Source organism: Mustela nigripes, chromosome 9 (genome assembly GCF_022355385.1).
Source record: "Mustela nigripes isolate SB6536 chromosome 9, MUSNIG.SB6536, whole genome shotgun sequence".
In the NCBI taxonomy this organism is placed as follows: Eukaryota; Metazoa; Chordata; class Mammalia; order Carnivora; family Mustelidae; genus Mustela; species Mustela nigripes.
This window is the reverse complement of record NC_081565.1, coordinates 20724391-20742489: the sequence shown is the minus strand read 5'-3', so window position 1 is coordinate 20742489 and position 18099 is coordinate 20724391. Positions and strand designations below refer to the sequence as shown.

At 38.9% G+C, this 18099-nt stretch overlaps 1 protein-coding gene across 2 annotated transcripts in view; it reads left to right on the top strand.

Annotated features, from left to right (window-relative positions):
• The window catches only part of HSDL2 (hydroxysteroid dehydrogenase like 2), a 58600-nt gene extending 41358 nt beyond the window's left edge, over positions 1 to 17242 (top strand). The window contains exons 9-11 of one of the 2 annotated variants that reach the window (XM_059411048.1): positions 227 to 376; positions 3240 to 3368; positions 16486 to 17242. In XM_059411048.1, the coding sequence (XP_059267031.1) occupies positions 227 to 376; positions 3240 to 3368; positions 16486 to 16598 (392 nt within the window). In that variant the 3' untranslated portion in view covers positions 16599 to 17242. Of the gene's footprint in view, positions 1 to 226; positions 377 to 3239; positions 3369 to 4967; positions 5148 to 16485 lie in introns of those variants that run through there. The other variant, XM_059411049.1, reaches the window with a different exon arrangement.
• The last annotated feature ends 857 nt before the right edge of the window (positions 17243 to 18099 follow it).

Below are 18099 nucleotides of genomic sequence, written 5' to 3'. Positions count from 1 at the left end.
TGAGCCTTTTATTTGGAGAGTATAAACCATTTACATTTATAATCATGACTGATGTGTTTGGATATTATTCCATCGGTTTGACTTCCGCTTTTTGATGTCACCAGATGCATTTAAAATCATTTTTGTCAAGTCTAATTGGTGGCAAGTCTTTTCTGCTAATTCACTAATTCTCTGTGTGGCTTTATACTGTGTAGGCTTTCAAACCATTTATATCAATATTTTACAGGTGCTCTTCCAGAATTGAAAGAAGAGAAGTCACAGCCACCACCAAAACCACCTTCTGGAGCTGTGGCAGAAACATTTAGAATCGTTAAGGACTTCCTCAGTGATGACGTTGTTAAAGCCACTCAAGCAATTTATCTGTTCGAACTCTCAGGTAAGGATAATATCTGGGAATGTGGTGCTTTTGTGAAATAAAGTAGGATATTTCTCTTGGAAGAAAATCAGCCTCCAGTGGCAATCACCTTGATAGTTGCCTATATCTAAAACCCTTAACCCTAGAATGTAGACATTAAAGAATAGTAAATACTGATTTGTATTTTAAGATCAGTGCATATGGACACATGTAAAATAAAATCTCATTACATAGACTTCCAGTGTTAAATAAATTTGGGGGCATGTAGTTGAGAGAAAATCCTAGTTAGGAGGGCATATGGATCCTGACTATGAGGTTTAACACAGTAATGTATCATCAGCCACGACACCCGGCCATTTTTATCTTTGAAATTATCGGAGTCAGTCTGCATGTAGTCAGCGTTCTTAAACTTCTCAATATTTTTCTTCTTTATACTGAAGAAGTGTATAGTATGTGTTAACTATACTATACACACATACTAATGATATTAACACATACTAATGATAGTTTTAAGAACTAGCTACCTTAGTCCCATTGAGTGCAACTTTGACATTATCAATTCTTTCATCCTTTGTCTCCTCGGTTTCCTCTCTTCTTCCTTTGCTCTTCGTAGAGCCCATGGTCCGTTGCTTTAATCACTCTCTTACCTATATCCTACATTCCCTGGCCTTTTTGTGCTTCATCACCTATCAAAAGCCTAGTCCTGAATGAATCACACTGGCTGGCCCACAGTTGCATTCCGGCTGCTCAGTGCTCCTGGGGAAATGGAAAAACCCGTCACACTACCCAGTGGATCTGCACTAGTAGAAATTCTCATCAGCCTTCCTCAACTGGGCTCTAAGCAGCACCTCAGAATACTGTATTTCTGTGGTTGGCTTACTTTCTCATTTTCCACAGTGACTGTTTTAAAACTTCTCAGTATTCCACAAACTTCCCATCTTTCTCCCTTTTACCACTTCCCTGCCAGTTTCAGCAAATAACCCCACCTCCTCTTTCACAGAGATAATACAAACTTGCAGACAAAGTGCTTCAGCTTCCTGTCATCTGATAGCACATCAGTTGTTATGAGCATCATTCTTTCTTCCTTCCCAGTAGAACAGAGCTCAGCTCTAGATTTAATGTTGTTACTGATCATCTGGGACCCTGCTAAAATGCAGTCTGATTCACCATGTCTCGGGTCTGAATTTTGCATTTCTGACAGAACTATAGTCCACAGATCGCACTTTGAGTAGCAAAGTTTTAGATCCCATTTCCTCTGGCCTCATCAGGGATTTTGTGCTGTGAATTACACCCTCTCACCTGTGTATCCTGCAGCCTACTTTCCAATGATAAAATCCTCAAAGTCTGTTCCATCTTTAAAACACAACACAACACCCCTAATCCCACTTCTTACCCCTACCATTCCTCTCCCTTGTAGAGCCAAACTTCATTTCATGTAGAGTTCACTCTACCAAAGTATCATATTTCTCCATTCTGCTGAATATGCTGTCACCAAGGTCCTCAGTGACCTCTGTATCATCAGTGGACCTTTGTCATTTTTACACTGTCACCACTCTACAGCATTTGAAGCTGTTGACCGTTCCTGCCTTCTGGAAAGGCTCCTGTCCTTGTCTTCCCTGACAGCAGCTCTCCTTGCTTTCCTGCTTTATCTGTAATCATCCTTGTCAGTTCCAGACTTGCCCTAGGAAACCTTAATCATTCACATGGCTTCAGTTGACCATAGGAAATGATTACTTAGGTTTCTGTATTTCTAGCCTAGTCAGACTTCATTTGACATTTTCACTTTGTTGGCGCAGAGATGCCTCAATCTGAAAATGTCTGAAACAGCTCACCATTCCCAACACCTGGCTTGGACACTGCCTATTCAATCTGCTCTTCCTCAGTAGTCCTCTCTCAGTACAAAATACATCCACACTTACCCGGTTTCCTGAGCCAAAAACTAGCAAATCATTTCTTATGCACTCTGCATACATTTTCCTCATCCTGTTCATTTACCGAGTTTTGTGTTTCTGCTTTGAAGTTATCTCTCAAATATGCCCACTTCTCCCTATTCCCACGGCCACAGTCCTGATCCAGGCACACATCCTCAAGTTCTCAAACTACCCTCACAACCATCCTAACTTGCCTTTTGCATCCTCTTTATCCCTCAACAATATATTCTCCACCCTGATATTAGGGTGATTGATTTAAAATACCAGCCTTATGTCATTCCCCTTCCATGGCATATCCCTTACGATAAAGTCAGTATCGTAAGGGATATGCCATGGAAGGAGTAAGTACTTTGACTTGGCCCACTGCCCCTGCCTCTGGACTGCTTCATGAGCTCATCTCATGCCACAGGTCATTCTCTTTCTACCTTCAGTCCTCCCACACTCGTTTCAGTTCCTCATTTGCCTAATTCTCACCTGACTTTCCAGTCTCACCTTCCATGGGGCTTGCCTGGCTCTGCTTTGTCTTGTGTAAGAACCATGTTACTTCAGGGACGTCAGAGCCCAGCCCCATGCCTGGCACGGAAATACTTAATAGTTATTGAATTTGATAGTGGCCTGAGGGTTTTAACCAGGAAAACAGCATTATGTAAAATTATTCTAACTTTAGCAGCTATTAAGTTTAAGAAGAACAAGGCTTGGGGCGCCTGGGTGGCTCAGTGGGTTAAGCCGCTGCCTTCGGCTCAGGTCATGATCTCAGAGTCCTGGGATCGAGTCCCGCATCGGGCTCTCTGCTCAGCGGGGAGCCTGCTTCCCTCTCTCTCTCTGCCTGCCTCTCCATCTACTTGTGATTTCTCTCTGTCAAATAAACAAATAAAATCTTAAAAAAAAAAAAAAAAAAGAAGAAGAACAAGGCTTCTTCGGCATTGTTTTCTATATCTCTGTATTTTGTGCAGGTGAAGATGGTGGAACATGGTTTCTTGATCTTAAAAGCAAAGGTGGGAATGTCGGATATGGAGAGCCCTCTGAACAGGCAGATGTGGTGATGAGTATGTCTACTGATGATTTTGTAAAAATGTTTTCAGGTGAGTTTTAAATTTTATTAACTTACTGATTGTTCAGGGAAAATTTAGTTCTAACTTTATTCCTTTCCAAATAATCAAGACTTGTGTTCATAGCCATAGAATCTTAGCAGCTGTTGATGTTAAAGAGCACATAGTCTTCAGAAGGTGGGTCTTACTGTTTGGTTAAGTTCTTACTGTTCAGCCAACAATGGGAAAGTCGAAGTCAGAATTTCTTTTTTGCGTGACTGAGAAGCCTATAAGATAATCTTGAAAATAGAGAGGTGATTTAAAAGGACTCCTAGGTGGACTTTATTTCTACTGGTTGGACTAAGACATAGCCCCTTCCAGTAACACCTGGGACACAGGAGGTGCTGAACTCAGCTGTACCTCATTTATTGAGAGTAAGGTCCTGCTTTGATCATGCCATGACTGTAACAGGAAACAGAGGCCCTCTCTCGTGGCTCCATGATCCTGCTTTCTGTGGAATCCCTAAGCAAGAGAACCTTTTGTGTAGTCTTCTATTCTTCCCATGTACCTCTAACTGTGCCAGAGAATTTTAAGGATAATTTTTTCTATTTTCTACTCTTAGGATACTACTCCAAATGGTAATTATCACACGTATTTAGAAACAACACTTCAAACTAAAGCATTATAACATTCTAACCAAAAAAATTCACTTAATGATCTGTAAATCTGATTAATTCTTTGTTCTGTTTTAATCTTTATACATTCCCAAAAATCACAGTGTGTACTCTGTGCCCTGTAGATCTTGCTTTCCAATTCCTTTCTTTTTTTTTTTTTTTTAACTTTTATTTATTTTTGAGAGAGAGAGCACACAAGCAGGGAGATGGGGCAGAGGGAGAAGCAGACTCGCTGCTGAGCAGGGTGCCAGATGCACTCAGAACCCCAGAATCGTGACCCAAGCTGACGGTAGCTGCCCTACCCACTGAGCCCCCAGACGCTCACTGCTTTCCAGTTCTAATCCAGGATGCTAATGGCCTACCTACCATCTGAGACAGTGTGTGTATGTTGCTAATCATTGAGGTCCCTTCAACTTTCCCTTTTATTTATTTTTTAAGATTTATTTATTTTAGAGTGCAAGAATGGGGGTAGGAGCAGGGGGAGAGAATCTTCCAACAGACTCTGCACTGAGTGCGCAGCTCAGTGCAGAACTTAGTTTTGCAACCCATGAGATCATGACTTAAGCTGAAACCAAGAATCAGACATTTAACTGACTGAGCCCCCCAGGTGCCCCAACTTTTTTTTTTTTTTTTTTTTACAGTAGTGTAAATAACTCATGGTACAAAATCAGAAAATACAGTTAAGAAAATAGCAAAACAAAGGGGCACCTGGGTGGCTCAGTGGTTTAAAGTCTCTGCCTTCGGCTCAGGTCATGATCCCACGGTCCTGGAATCAAGCCCTGCATTGGGCTCTCTGCTCAGCTGGGAGCCTGCTTCCATTCCTCCCTCTCTGCCTGCTTATAATCTCTGTCAAATAAATAAAATCTTTTTAAAAAGACACAAAATAAAAATAGTTCTTTTTATTTTTTTTAAGATTTATTTATTAAAAAAAATTTTTTTTTAAATAAATAAATTAAAAAGATTTATTTATTTATTTTAGGGAGAGCATGTGAACAGGGAGAGAAAATCTCAAGCAGTGTCTCTGCTGAGTGTGGAGCCCAACACGGACTGGATCCCAGGACCATGAGATAATGACCTGAGCTGAGATTAAGAGTCAGCTACCTACCCGACTGAGCCACCCAAGCACCCCTAAGCAAAATAAAGATACTTCTTTATCTCACTACTGAGAAGTCAACCATTAGTTGATTTTGGTTTAGAGTCATACATACTTTTGTGAATATGTATAAATATACACAAGTGCTTTTAAAAACAGGATTATAGCATTACCACTGTTTGGTGATCTTTTTCACTCACACATTGTAACATCTTTCAGTGTTAATAACGATCTCTTCAGTTGTTTTCAGTAGTGCCTTTAGTGTTTCAGTATTCTAACAACTATGTCTTCATAAAACTTAAAGTGCTTTGGACATACGAGATGCTCAGTAAATGTTGGCAAATTTATATTTTATAAATAAGTAATATTTTGAACTTAAAGATCATTTAAAATAAAAATTATCAATTTCTAAACTGAAATAACAATAATTACAACTAATATGCATTGTGTGGTTACTATGAGTTAAGCAATTTAACAAGCAATGCTTTGAGATAAAATGTTTTCTCCATTTTATAAAAATGAAGACTGATTAAACAATAAACTCAAGATCACACAGTGAAGAAATATTGAAGTCAAAATTTGAATCCAAGCTTTTAGGCTCATGCTCTTTTAATCATGATGCTACTCTGCCCTCCAAAGGTGAAAAAAGTCAAATGACTTATTAAATTTAATTTTATTATGTAACATCAACCTATAATAATGGGTTTTCCAGGGGCGCCTGGGTGACTCAGTGGGTTAAAGCCTCTGCTTCAGCTCAGGTCATGATCTCAGGGCCCTGGGATTGAGTCCCACATGGGACTCTACTTGACAGGGAGCCTGCTTCCTCCTCTCTCTCTGCCTACTTGTTGTGATCTCTCTCCATCAAAAAAATAAGTAAAATCTTAAAAAAAAAAAATAATGGGTTTTCCATTTATATCTGTCTGTGAATGTGCTTCTGCGTTGACTGTGGGAAGTCAGATAAATGAGTAACTAAAAGAAAAATATATATTCTTACAAGATTTCCTTTTTTTTTTTTTAAAGATTTTATTTATTTATTTGACAGACAGAGATCACAAGTAGGCAGAGAGGCAGGCAGAGAGAGAGAAAGAGGGAAGCAGGCTTCCTGCGGAGCAGAGAGTCCGATGCGGGGCTCGATCCCAGGACCCTGAGATCATGACCCGAGCCGAAGGCAGTAGCCCAAACCACTGAGCAACCCAGGCGCCCCGCTTTTTTTTTTTTTTTTGAAGATTTTATTTACTTATTTGACAGAGATCACAAGTAGGCAGAGAGGCAGGCAGGGAGAGAGGAGGAAGCAGGCTCCTGCCTAGCAGAGAGCCCCATGTGCGGGGCTCAGTCCCAGGATGCTGGGATCATGACCTGAGCCAAAGGCAGAGGCTTAACTCACTGAGCCACCCAGGCGCCCCTCTTAAAAGGTTTCTTACATTGACAGTGAATTTACTTCTGCTTCTTATGTCCTTTTGTTCCTACTCTTCATCCTATCTGCTCTCTTTTGAAGGGGCACAGTTTAGACCTTATATCCTAGTATGGTTTCTCTTTTAAGAAACCACAGCCAGGGGCTCCTGGGTGTCTCAGTGGGTTAAAGCCTCTGCCTTCCACTCAGGTCATGATCCCAGGGATTGAGTACCACATCGGGCTCTCTGCTCAGCAGGGAACCTGTCCCCCCCCACCCAACGCCTGCCTCTCTGTCTACTTGTGATCTCTGTCTGTCAAATAAATAAATAAAATCTTTAAAAAAAAAAAAAGCCTAGCCATTTCTGACCTAATTTATATAGTGGATACTTTATAAATAAAGAAACTTCAAGCAACTAGTACTCATCTAATCAAAATCTCCTTTTGGCCAGTAGAGGCCACTGTAGGGTAAAACATTTTCATAGAAAGAGAACTGTAGGGGATTACCTGTTTAATGTATAGAGAGGAGATATTATATATAGGATATTGTGCTTACTAGCTATTTTTAAAGTTATTTTTAAAACAGTTTTATTGAGGTATAATTTACATGTCATAAAATCCACCCAGTATAGATTTATAGAGTGTACAGCCATCACGTATAATCTAGCTGAAGAAATTTCCGTCACCCCAGAAAATTCTTTCATGTCTCTTTGTAATCATTCCCCATTTTTACCCTCAGCTAGGCAAATGCTGATTTGCTTTCTGTCTCTTATAGATTTCTGGGTAGTTGATATAAATGAAATACACAGTGTATAGTCGTTTGTATCTGTCTCCACTTACCATAAGGCTTTTGAGATTCATCCATTTATGTTGTAGCATGTATCAGTAATTCATTTCCTTTTTATTGCTGAATAGTATTCTACTGTGTGGCAATTCTACATATTACTTATCCACTCACCAGCTGGTGGGCATTTGGATTATTTTAGGTTTTCAGCTGTTATGAATATGCTGCTCTGAGTATGGTCATGCACGTATTTGGGTGGTTGTATATTCTCATTTCTCTTAGATAGATTCTTAAGAGTGGAATTGGTGGGTCATATGGTAAGTTGATAGCTTTTTTGAGAAACTATCAAACCGTTTGCTAAAGTGTCTGTACTGATTTTACCTTCTCATTAGTAATGTGTGAAGGCTCAGTGGCTGTACTGATTTTACCTTCTCATTCGTAATGTGTGAAGGCTCAGTGGCTGTACTGATTTTACCTTCTCATTCGTAATGTGTGAAGGCTCCCATTTCTCCAAATTCTCACCAAAACTTATTAGTGTTTGTTTGTTTGAACAGCTTTATTGAGGTATACTTGACAAAAGCTATATATATTTAAGGTATAAAACAATGATTTGATGCATGTGTATATATACATTGTTAAATTACTGTAGTCAAGCTAATTAACACATTTGTCATCCCACATAATTACCTTTTTTATGTTTGTAGTGAGAAGGTTTTAAGATCTACTCTTAGCAAATTTCAAATATGCAATATAGTATTATTAACTGCAGTCACCATGCTGTGCATTAGATCCCCAGGAATTATTCATCTTAGAGCTGAAAGTTTGTACCCTTTGACCAACATCTCCCCATTTCTCTCACTCCCAACTCTGGCTACCACCATTTTACTCTCCGTTTCTGGATTCCACTGTAAGTGAGATCACACATACTTGACTTTCTCGGTCTAGGTTCATCCATGTTGTCACAAATGGCAGTGTCTTTGGTATTATAGCCATTAGAGTGAGTGTGTGGTGGTATCTCATTGTGATTTTAATTTGTATTTCCTTAATGTTGAGCAGCTTTTAATGTGCTAAATAGCTATTTACATTGATGAACTGTTCAAAACTTGCTTATCTTTAAATTGACTTGGCTTTTTTTATTAAATTGCAAGATTCTTTATAAATTCTAGATGTATGTGATTTTTTTTTGTTCTTAAAGATTTTATTTATTTATTTGACAAACAGAGATCACTAGTAGGCAGAGAGGCAGGCAGAGGCCGGGAGCGGGGCGGGGGTGGGAGGGGAGGCAGGCTTCCTGCTGAGCAGAAAGCCCGACATGGGGCTTGATCTCAGGACCCTGAGATCATCACCTGAGCCAAAGGCAGAGGCTTTAACCCACTGAGCCACCCAGGAGCCCCTCTTTTCATTTTCTTAATGATGTCTTTTGAGTTATGAAAGTTTTTTAGATTTGATAAAGTCTGATCCATCAATTCTTTCTTTTATGGTTCATGCTTTTTCCCCTAAGTATTTTATTCATGCTATTGTGAATGGAATTATTGTCTTTAATTTTATTTTTGAATAATCTGTTCCTAGTAGACATAAATACAGTTAATTTTTTTGTATTGATTTTGTATCCTGGGAAAAAACGATGAAGCCGAAAAAACGGACCTGGGATTTTTTGTTGGAACATTTTTAATTACTAATTCAGTTTATTGTTATATGTAACAGTCGCTTTTATTTTTTTAACAGCTTTATTGAGGAATAATTCACTTACCATACAATTCATCCATCTAAAGTGTACAGTTAAGTAGTTCTTAGCATATTCACAGGTATTTGCAGCCGGCACCACAGTTGGTTTTAGAACGTTTTCATCACCTCAAAAAGAAACCGTTTACCCATTTGCTGTTAACCTCATATCCCCTATCAACCTGCTTTCAGCTCTAAGCAACCACTGATCTACTTTTTGTCTCATAGTTTCCCTTTTCTGGACTTTCATTTGAACAGAATAGTATAATATGTGATTTTTTTTGTGACTAGCTTCTTTCAGCATGTTTTTTCTTTTAGTATGTGTTCAACTTTCACTTTTTTTTTTTTTTTTAAGATTTTATTGGAGAGAAAGAGCGCATGGGGGGTGGGGCAGAGGGAAAGGGAGAAGCAGGCTCCCCTGATGTGGGGCTCAATCCCAGAAGCCTGGGATCGTGACCTGAGCCAAAACCAGACCCTTAACCAACTGAACCACCCAGGCACCCCCAAATTTCATTCTTGATATAGAATGTATTGATACTTACTTTTTCTTTTTTTCAAAAATGGAGATTGAATTCATATAACATATGATTAACCATTTTAAAGTATATACTCTTCAGTGGTATTTAATTTAGTGATGCACAGTCCTGTGCAAAAATCACTTGTTTATTTCAAAACTTACTCATCGCCCCCAGAAGAACACGCCATGGCATGTAAGTAACACTCTTCATTCTGGCCTCCCCCATTCCCTGGCAACAAGTCATATGTTTTTCCTCTTTCTATGGATTTGCCTATTCTAGATAGTTCATATAAATGGAATCATACAAAATAAAACCTTTGTGTGTGGCACCTTTCATTTGGCATAACATTTTCATAACATTTTCAAGGTTCATCTAAGTTATAGCATGTATCAGTACTTCATTGATTTTTATGACTGAATAATATTCCATCATAGAAATATGCCATAATTAGTTTATCCTCTCACCTGTTAGCAGACATTTGGGTTATTTCCACCCTTTGGCTGTTATGAGTAATGCTGCTGTAAACATTTGTTTCCAAGTTTCTGAGTGGACTTAGGTTTTCATTTCTCTTGTATTGCTGGGTCATGTGGTAAATCTATGTTTCACTCTTTGAAGAACTGCTAAACTTTTCCCCAGCAGCTCTGCCTTGACATTCCTACCAGCAGTTGTGTGAGGTTTCTGTTTCTTTGTGTTCTTGCCCTTCCCAGCACTCCTTATTTTCGTTTTTGTTTTAATAGCCATCCTAGTGGGTGTGAAGTGATACTGCATGTGGCTTTGATTTCCATTTTCCTAATGACTAATGATGTGTTCAGCATTTTCTCATGTGCTTATTGGTTACATGTACATCATCCTTGAAGAAACATCTCTTTGGGTCCTTTGCACCTTTTAATTGGGTTGTCTTTTTTTTACTGAATTTTAAGAATTCTTTATAGAGCTCAGATATAAAGAGGATATCCTTTATGAAGTGTATTATTTGCAGATATGGTCTCTCAGTTTTTTGGGTTATCTTTTCACTTTTTTGATGATATAGTTTGAAACAAAAATTTTTATTTTGATGAAGTCCATTTTGTGGATTTTTTTCTTCTGTTGCTTGTGCTTCCATTGTCATATCTAAGAATCTTAATGAAACCTGTTTTAAAGATTTGCGATTTACTCTTAAAAAAAAAGATTTATTTATTTACTTATTTGACAGAGAGAGAGAGACAGTGAGAGAGGGAGCACGAACAGGAAGAGGGGGAGAGGGAGAAACAGGATCTTCACTGAGCAGGGAGCCCGACGTAGGGCTCAATCCTAGGACCCTGGGGATCATGGCCTGAGCTGAAGGCAGATGCTCAATGACTGAGCCACCCAGCACCCTGAAGGTTTTTTGTTTTGGGTTTTTTTTTTTTTTTTTTTTAAGAGAGAGAGGTTGGGGGCAGAGGGAGAGGAAGAGAGAGAATCTTTTTTTAAAGATATTACTTATTTATTTGAGAGAGCATGAGTGGGAAGGAAGGGACAGAGAGAGAAGCCAACTCCCCACTGAGCAGGGAGCTGGAGCCACAGGTGGTGCTCAATCCCAGGACCCAAGGTCATGACCTAAGTCGAAAGCAGATGCTTAACTGACTGAGCCACCCAGGCGCCCCAAGAGAGAATCTTAAGCAGACTCCATGCCCAGCGCAGAGCCTGACATGAGACTTGATCTTACAACCCTGAGATCATGACCTGAGTCAAAATCAAGAGTCAGACACTTAACTAACTGAGCCACCCAAGCACCCCAGAGGGTTTTTATCTTATTTAATATTTTTAAAGATTTATTTATTTATTTTAGAGAACACAGAGGGGAGGGGCAGAAGGACAGGGGAGAGAGAAACTCAAGCAGACTCTACACTGGGACCCAACATGGGGTTCAGTTGCACAAACCCGAGATTACAACCTGAGCCAAAACCAAGAGTCTGACACTTAACTGATTGCACCACCCAGGGGCCCCTATTTTTATTTTTTTAAGATTTTATTTTTTAAAATAATCTCTGCACCCAACAGTGGAGCTCAGACTTACAATCCTGAGATCAGAAGTCACTTGCTCTTCTGACTGAGCAAGTCTGGCACCCCTTTTTTGAGGGTGTTTAGATTTAGCTCTCCCATTTAGGTCTCTGACCCATTTTGAACTAATATTTGTATATGGTGTGTACATAGAAGTACAAGTAGAAACCTAACCTCATTTGTTTGGACGTGGAGATCCATTTATCCCAGCATTTCCACTCCCACATTCAAAAGAAAATAGACCCTCAAATATGTATATACACATGTTCATAGCAGCACTGTTCACAATAGGCAGAAGGTGGGAAAAACCCCGGATGGCCATCAACGGATGAATCAATAAGTTATTTGTGTGTGTGTAATGAAATATTATTCAGCCATAAAAAGAAATGAAGTACTTATTCATCATACAATGTGGATGAACCTTGAAAACTTAATAAGCAAAAGAAGCCTGACAAAAGATCACATATTGTATGAATTCTTTCATATGAAACACTAAAATAGGTAAATTCATAGAAACAGAAAGCTGATTGGTGGTTGCCAGGGTCTAGAAGGAGGGGAATTGTTAATACATAGTGGGTAGAGGGTTTCCTTTTGGGGGATGGAAATGTTTTTGGGACAAGATAGAGGTAGTGGTTGTACAATCTTGTGACTATACTTAAATTTAAGTTCTGAATTATTCACTTTAAAATGGTTAATTTTGGGGTGCCTGGGTGGCTCAGTGGGTTAAGCCACTGCCTTTGCTCAGGTCACGATCTCAGGGTCCTGGGATCGAGTCCCGCATCGGGCTCTCTGCTCAGCAGGGAGCCTGCTTCCTCCTCTTTCTCTCTCTGCCTGCCTCTCTGCCTACTTGTGATCTCTCTCTGTCAAATAAATAAATAAAATCTTAAAAAAATGGTTAATTTTATGTCATGTGAATTTCACCTCAATCTTTAATGTACCTATTTTTATTTTATTAAAAATTTTTGGGACATCTGGGTGGCTCATTTGTTACGTGTCTGCCTTTGGCTCCAGTCATGATCCCGGGGTCCTGGGATCAAGCCCCCACACAGGCCTTCCTGCTCAGCAGGAAGCCTGCTTCTCCCTCTCTCACTCCCCCTACTTGTGTTCCTTCTCTTGGTGTCTCTGTCTGTCCAATAAATAAAATCTTCAAAAAAATTGTTTTGTAAGTAATCTCTACAGCCAACATGGGGTCTGAACTCATGACCCCAAGATAAAGAGTTACACACTCCACTAACTGAGCCAGCCAAGTGCCCCAAAGTATGTATTTTTAAAAGGTGTTTTTTGGCCTTTCCCCCTCCCACAGCACAGGAGTGATCACCTTCAGGTCTCTTTGGTATCTCTTTCATTGTGTAACTGCACCTTTTCCAAAGTAATCATATTTCTCAATGTTAGATATGTATTTACACTGTTTTGTTTAGATTCACTAATCTAAAGACTGATAAGTGAGATTTAAGTCCTCTTACAGCACCTTGATGTTGCTTTACCTGCCCCTTACCCATCCCCCCAATATAATTCTATCACTATTTTTGCTTAAATCAATACTTAGGTTTAAATGATTATGATTCTGGTATAGTTTGCTGCTGAGTCAAATAGTATACTATTACAATGTTTCTTCTCAGAGAACTTTTCTTTTTCCTGGACATAAATAATTGTCCTATTTTTTTCCCCCCACTAAAATAGGTATAAAGTAACTAAGCAGAATCTTTCTGTATTCTTCCCACAACCTTTTGATACAGTTTTCCACTCTGCCAAATGTGTTAGGTTACCTGTCGGTCTGCTTTTTTCCTGGAGCTCTTTGTCTTGTTACAATAGATAGATAGACTTATTAAGCCTGCTACACAGCTGTGATCCTAGCAATTTTTAACTCTCTTCTGCACTGAATGTCTTGATTTCCTGTGTCCCATGTTCTTTCTTGGTTTATATCCTCTTTTGGTTACACACATTCTCCAGTAGCTTCATGAGACAAGATACATAAGAGGCAGTATTTTGTGAGTATCTAAAACTACTTGTATTCTACCAACACATTATTTGGCTGGGTAGAGCTTTTTGGGTTGAAACTCATTTTTCTTCAGAAATGTGAGACCAGGGGGTGCCTGTGGCTCAATTGGTTTAAGTGCCTAGCTCTTGATTTCTGTACATGTCATGCATGATCTGAGGGTTGAGGGATCGAGCTCCACATTGGTATCCATACCAATTGGTCTTCACACCAATTGGTGTGAAGTCTGTTGGAGTTTCTTCCCCTTTCCCTCCGCCTCTGCTCCTTCCCCTGCTCACATGCTCTCTGTCTCTCTCAAATCAACAAATGAATAGACTCATAAAAAAAAAAAAGAATCATGAATCTATTGCTCCATCTTCTAAGATTACCTTTGAGAATTGAATGATACCTTTTTTCTTAATCTTTTGGATCCATCCTCTCTTCTTTCTAAAAACTTTGGAATTGGAATGCTCTCCTTCTCTCTTGTGGTTTGAAATTTCATCATGATGCAAGGTAGTGTGGTCTTTTTTTCTTTTTTTCTTTCATTTTCCTGGGTACCTGATAGGTTCCTTGGGAATGTATCTTAAATTATTTCTTTTTTTTTTTTTTAAGATTTTATTTATTTATTTGACAGAGATTACAAGTAGGCAGAGAGGCAGGCAGAGAGAGAGAGAGAGAGGGAAGCAGGCTTCCTGCGGAGCAGAGAGCCCGATGCAGGACTCGATCCCAGGACCCTGAGATCATGACCGGAGCCGAAGGCAGCAGCCCAAACCACTGAGCCACCCAGGCGCCCCTTAAATTATTTCTTTGATATTTCTTTCAGTTCTCACTTTCTAGAGAAAACATATGATCTTTGATTCAATCTTTGACCGTCTCCTTCTTGTATTGCATATGCCTTAATATAACTTTTTTACTTTGGGAGAGATTGGCTCACCTTATTTTTACCTACCATGTTTTTTTAATGAGTAAGGAGAAACTTTATTTGGAAAGAGTATTATGGGGGTGGTGCATGGAGAGAGACTTTTGTAGTAGTAGGAGGGGGATGGTAGCAATGGAGAAGACCTCTGTGACCAGAGGATCTACAAGTGCCTCTCGCCTATTGTATTTTAATATTATCTCTCAAATTTTTAACTTCTAGGATTTCACCATGTGGTCACTGTTTCTTCTTCTCTTACTGCCCCTTTTTCACTCACTGGATCCCATTCCATTTCCCTTCTACTGTTTCTCTCCCTCTCATTCTCCCCCCCTACCCATTTAGGTTGTCTCCTCTATTTTCTCCCTCTTCCCTGCACTTCTCTTCTTGCCCCTTTCTCCAGTATTCTCTTGATTCATTGCTTTTATATGTTCTCTTATCAATAAGGACACAAACTGTGAAATTTTTTATTTTTTTTACTTTGTTTAGCTTTCTTCAGTGCCTGCCAAATGGCTTTTATCTCTTTTTGTTTTTTTGTCTCCATTTGATGTCCATTTGTCTTTATAGGCAGGGCTCCATAAAGCTGGAGAAGCTGTGTATGTGTGAGCAGGGCTTGTGGTCTCCTGGGTTGTGAAACCCAGCAGTGAAGCAGGGTGACAGAATAGGGACCCTGTTTTTCAGCAGAAAAGCTCCCAGATGTTAGTGTTTGTTAAATTTTTGGAGGAGCTGTTCTGTTCCTGTAAAGAACAAAGATTTTCCTGTCTTCTGTATAAATCAAAACTATCCCTTGGTTTATGATTTGTAAATTTAGGTATTTAACATCACATTTCCGTGGAGCAATGTACACCTGCTTATTCGTTAAAGAATTGGGCTTGATTCTTTCTATCCTTAAACAAACTATAATGCTTTGTTACAACCCCTACGTTGAATAATTTAAAGGTGTTTAATATCTCAACCTGTATAAATACATTAACACATGCTTTTTTTTTTTTTTTCCTACAAAGAGCCCATTTTTGTGTGGGCAAGTAGAAGTTTACTAATGCACCAGACACATATCGTGCCTGCTGGAGATATCTATATATATAAATTAGCATCCTATAGCTCAGAAAACTATTAAGAATTAGGGGCACCTGGGTGGTTCCATTGGTTAAGCGTCCCAACTCTTGATTTAGGCTCAGGTTGTGATCTCAGGGTCATGGGATCAAGCCCCACGTTGGGCTTCATGCCCAGCTCGGGGTCTGCTGGAGATTCTTTCCTTCTCCTTTATCCTCTGCCCCTTCCCCTGCTCACATGTGTGCATTCTCTTTCTCTCTCTCTCTCTGTCAAATAAATAACATCTTTAAAAAAAAAGAAAAAAGGAATCTGAAACACCTGGCTTTGAAATCCAGTGTGTCGTATATAAGCTGTGGGTGACATTGGGCAAGTCAGAATATTCTCTGAGCCTCAGTTTCCTCATTATTTGCGCTGGGTGCCTGACCATGTACTAGCACTGGAATAAGAGTAGCAAATACAGACTCCTCCCTCCATGGAGCTTCTGTTCCTTTTATGTTGTTAATGACTACAGTTATGCTGTAATGCTCCCGTTTTACATCCTGGCATTTCTGTGCTATCACATACTTTTGTTGCCCATACACTATGTTTTTAATGATAACTTCTTAAGAATATTATATGCATTTATACCTTTTGGTTTTTTAAAAAATCTAAACCTGAAATGTTAAAAGTTTAATGAACTGTATAATAGATTGGAAAATTAACTAAAATAGTATTTGTTTACTACAGTTCATCTGAGGGCTGTGTATCCTTTAATGTTCTGTAACTGGTGTGTAAATGTTGCATCTTCATCTTTTTGGTATAATCTTTGCTGATTGTTTTTACATTATGTCATATTATAAGATATTGTTAACATCTAAGTCTAGGAATTGGGATTCCCAAGATATTGATTAAAAAAATTCTGGAATAGAAACTTGTGCACTTCAGAGGATTATAGAACTCAAGAAGGTTCTTCTTATAATGCATGTTCTTGAAGTGGTATCTCCCTAAGGGTACTAATGGTTGTTTTTCCTTCTCTCATTTTCTCATTTTAGGGAAACTAAAACCAACAATGGCATTCATGTCAGGAAAATTGAAGATTAAAGGAAACATGTCCCTAGCAATCAAATTGGAGAAGCTAATGAATCAGATGAATGCCAGGCTGTGAAGGAGAAGGGGAAAAAAAATGTCAGTCACTAAGCTCAAAAAGTAAAAGGAATCAACAGTTAAAATCTGTTTTCTTCCCTTTCATATTATAAGGATATGCAAGTTTGTTCTGGAAAAAATAGAATTTCTGTATCTATAAGACTTGAAATTGTAATTAAAACAGCTAGTTAATCTAACCTAAACTTCATTAAGTGGAATTCTAAGAAAGCCTGACTATTGAATTTTGTGAGTTTTGCCCTCTGAGAGCTAGATTTCATTCATTGTGGGGAAGGTATGGTGAACAATTAATCAGGTTCAAACAGTAAAATTAGCTCTTTTCAGCACATCTTCCCATAGAAAAGGAGGTTAATCTGTTTTAAATTTTTCAGTTTGGGATTGTATGCTAATGAAATCTTAACGATATTTTTGATTTTTATATACTTGTTTTAAGGAAGATCTTCTATAATGTATTTTCACAGAAATCACATAAATTACCTTAATAAATACTGTTTGTGAAGACTAATGAAACAAAAACTGTTTTTCATCCTAACTAGCTTTCCAGGTATAAGTTACCTATTATTAATACAATTCTGCTAATGTAATTCAGTATGTATCCTCTTGCTAAATGTATAAAAAACCTTAAAATAAAATACTTTCTCTCCAGAAGTATGGACTTGGTCACAGTGTTTTATTTATTTATTTATTTGACAGACAGAGATCGCAAGTAGGCAGAGCAGGCAGAGAGAAGAGGAAGCAGGCTCTCTGCTGAGCAGAGAGCCCAATGCGGGGCTTGATCCCAGGACCCTCAGATCATGACCTGAGCCAAAGGCAGAGGCTTTAAACCACTGAGCCACCCAGGTGCCCCGGTCATAGTGTTTTAAAAAGAGAACATCAGAATAGATTGTTGTTGAGCACTGAATTGTCAACCTACCAGATTCGTTTGTTGAAATACACACACATGTCCCGCCATGTACCTCAGACTTTCTGTATTTGGAGGTAAGGCCTTGAAAGAAGTGATTAAGTTAGAAGAGGTGGGCTCTAATCCAGTCTGACTGGGGTCCTTCAAAGAAGAGGAAGTTTGGAGATAAAAGACTAGGGATGCACACACAAAGGAATGACCATGTGAGGACCAGTGGGAAGACAGTCATCTGTAAAGCAAGGACAGAGGCCAGAGAAGAAACCACATCTACCAAAACTCCTGTTCTCTAGAACTGGAAGTTGTCTGTTGCTGTAGCCACCCAGTCTGTGGTATCCTGTTTTGGCAGTCCCAGCAAACTCATACAATGGTTTGTTTTTCTTTCTTTCTTTCTTTTTTTAAAGCTAAGGTTTAAAAAAAGTCCTTTCCTTTTACTTTAATCAGTTAAAAATACTTGCTCGGTGTAATTCTTTCACTTCTCATCTTTCATTCTCTAATATTACTGTGCTTAATTCTGAAATTTCCTAGAATCGTAATGTTAGAAGCATTTAATGTCTATTTTACACATGAGGAAACAGGATCAGAGAATGGGAAAAGACGAGCCCAA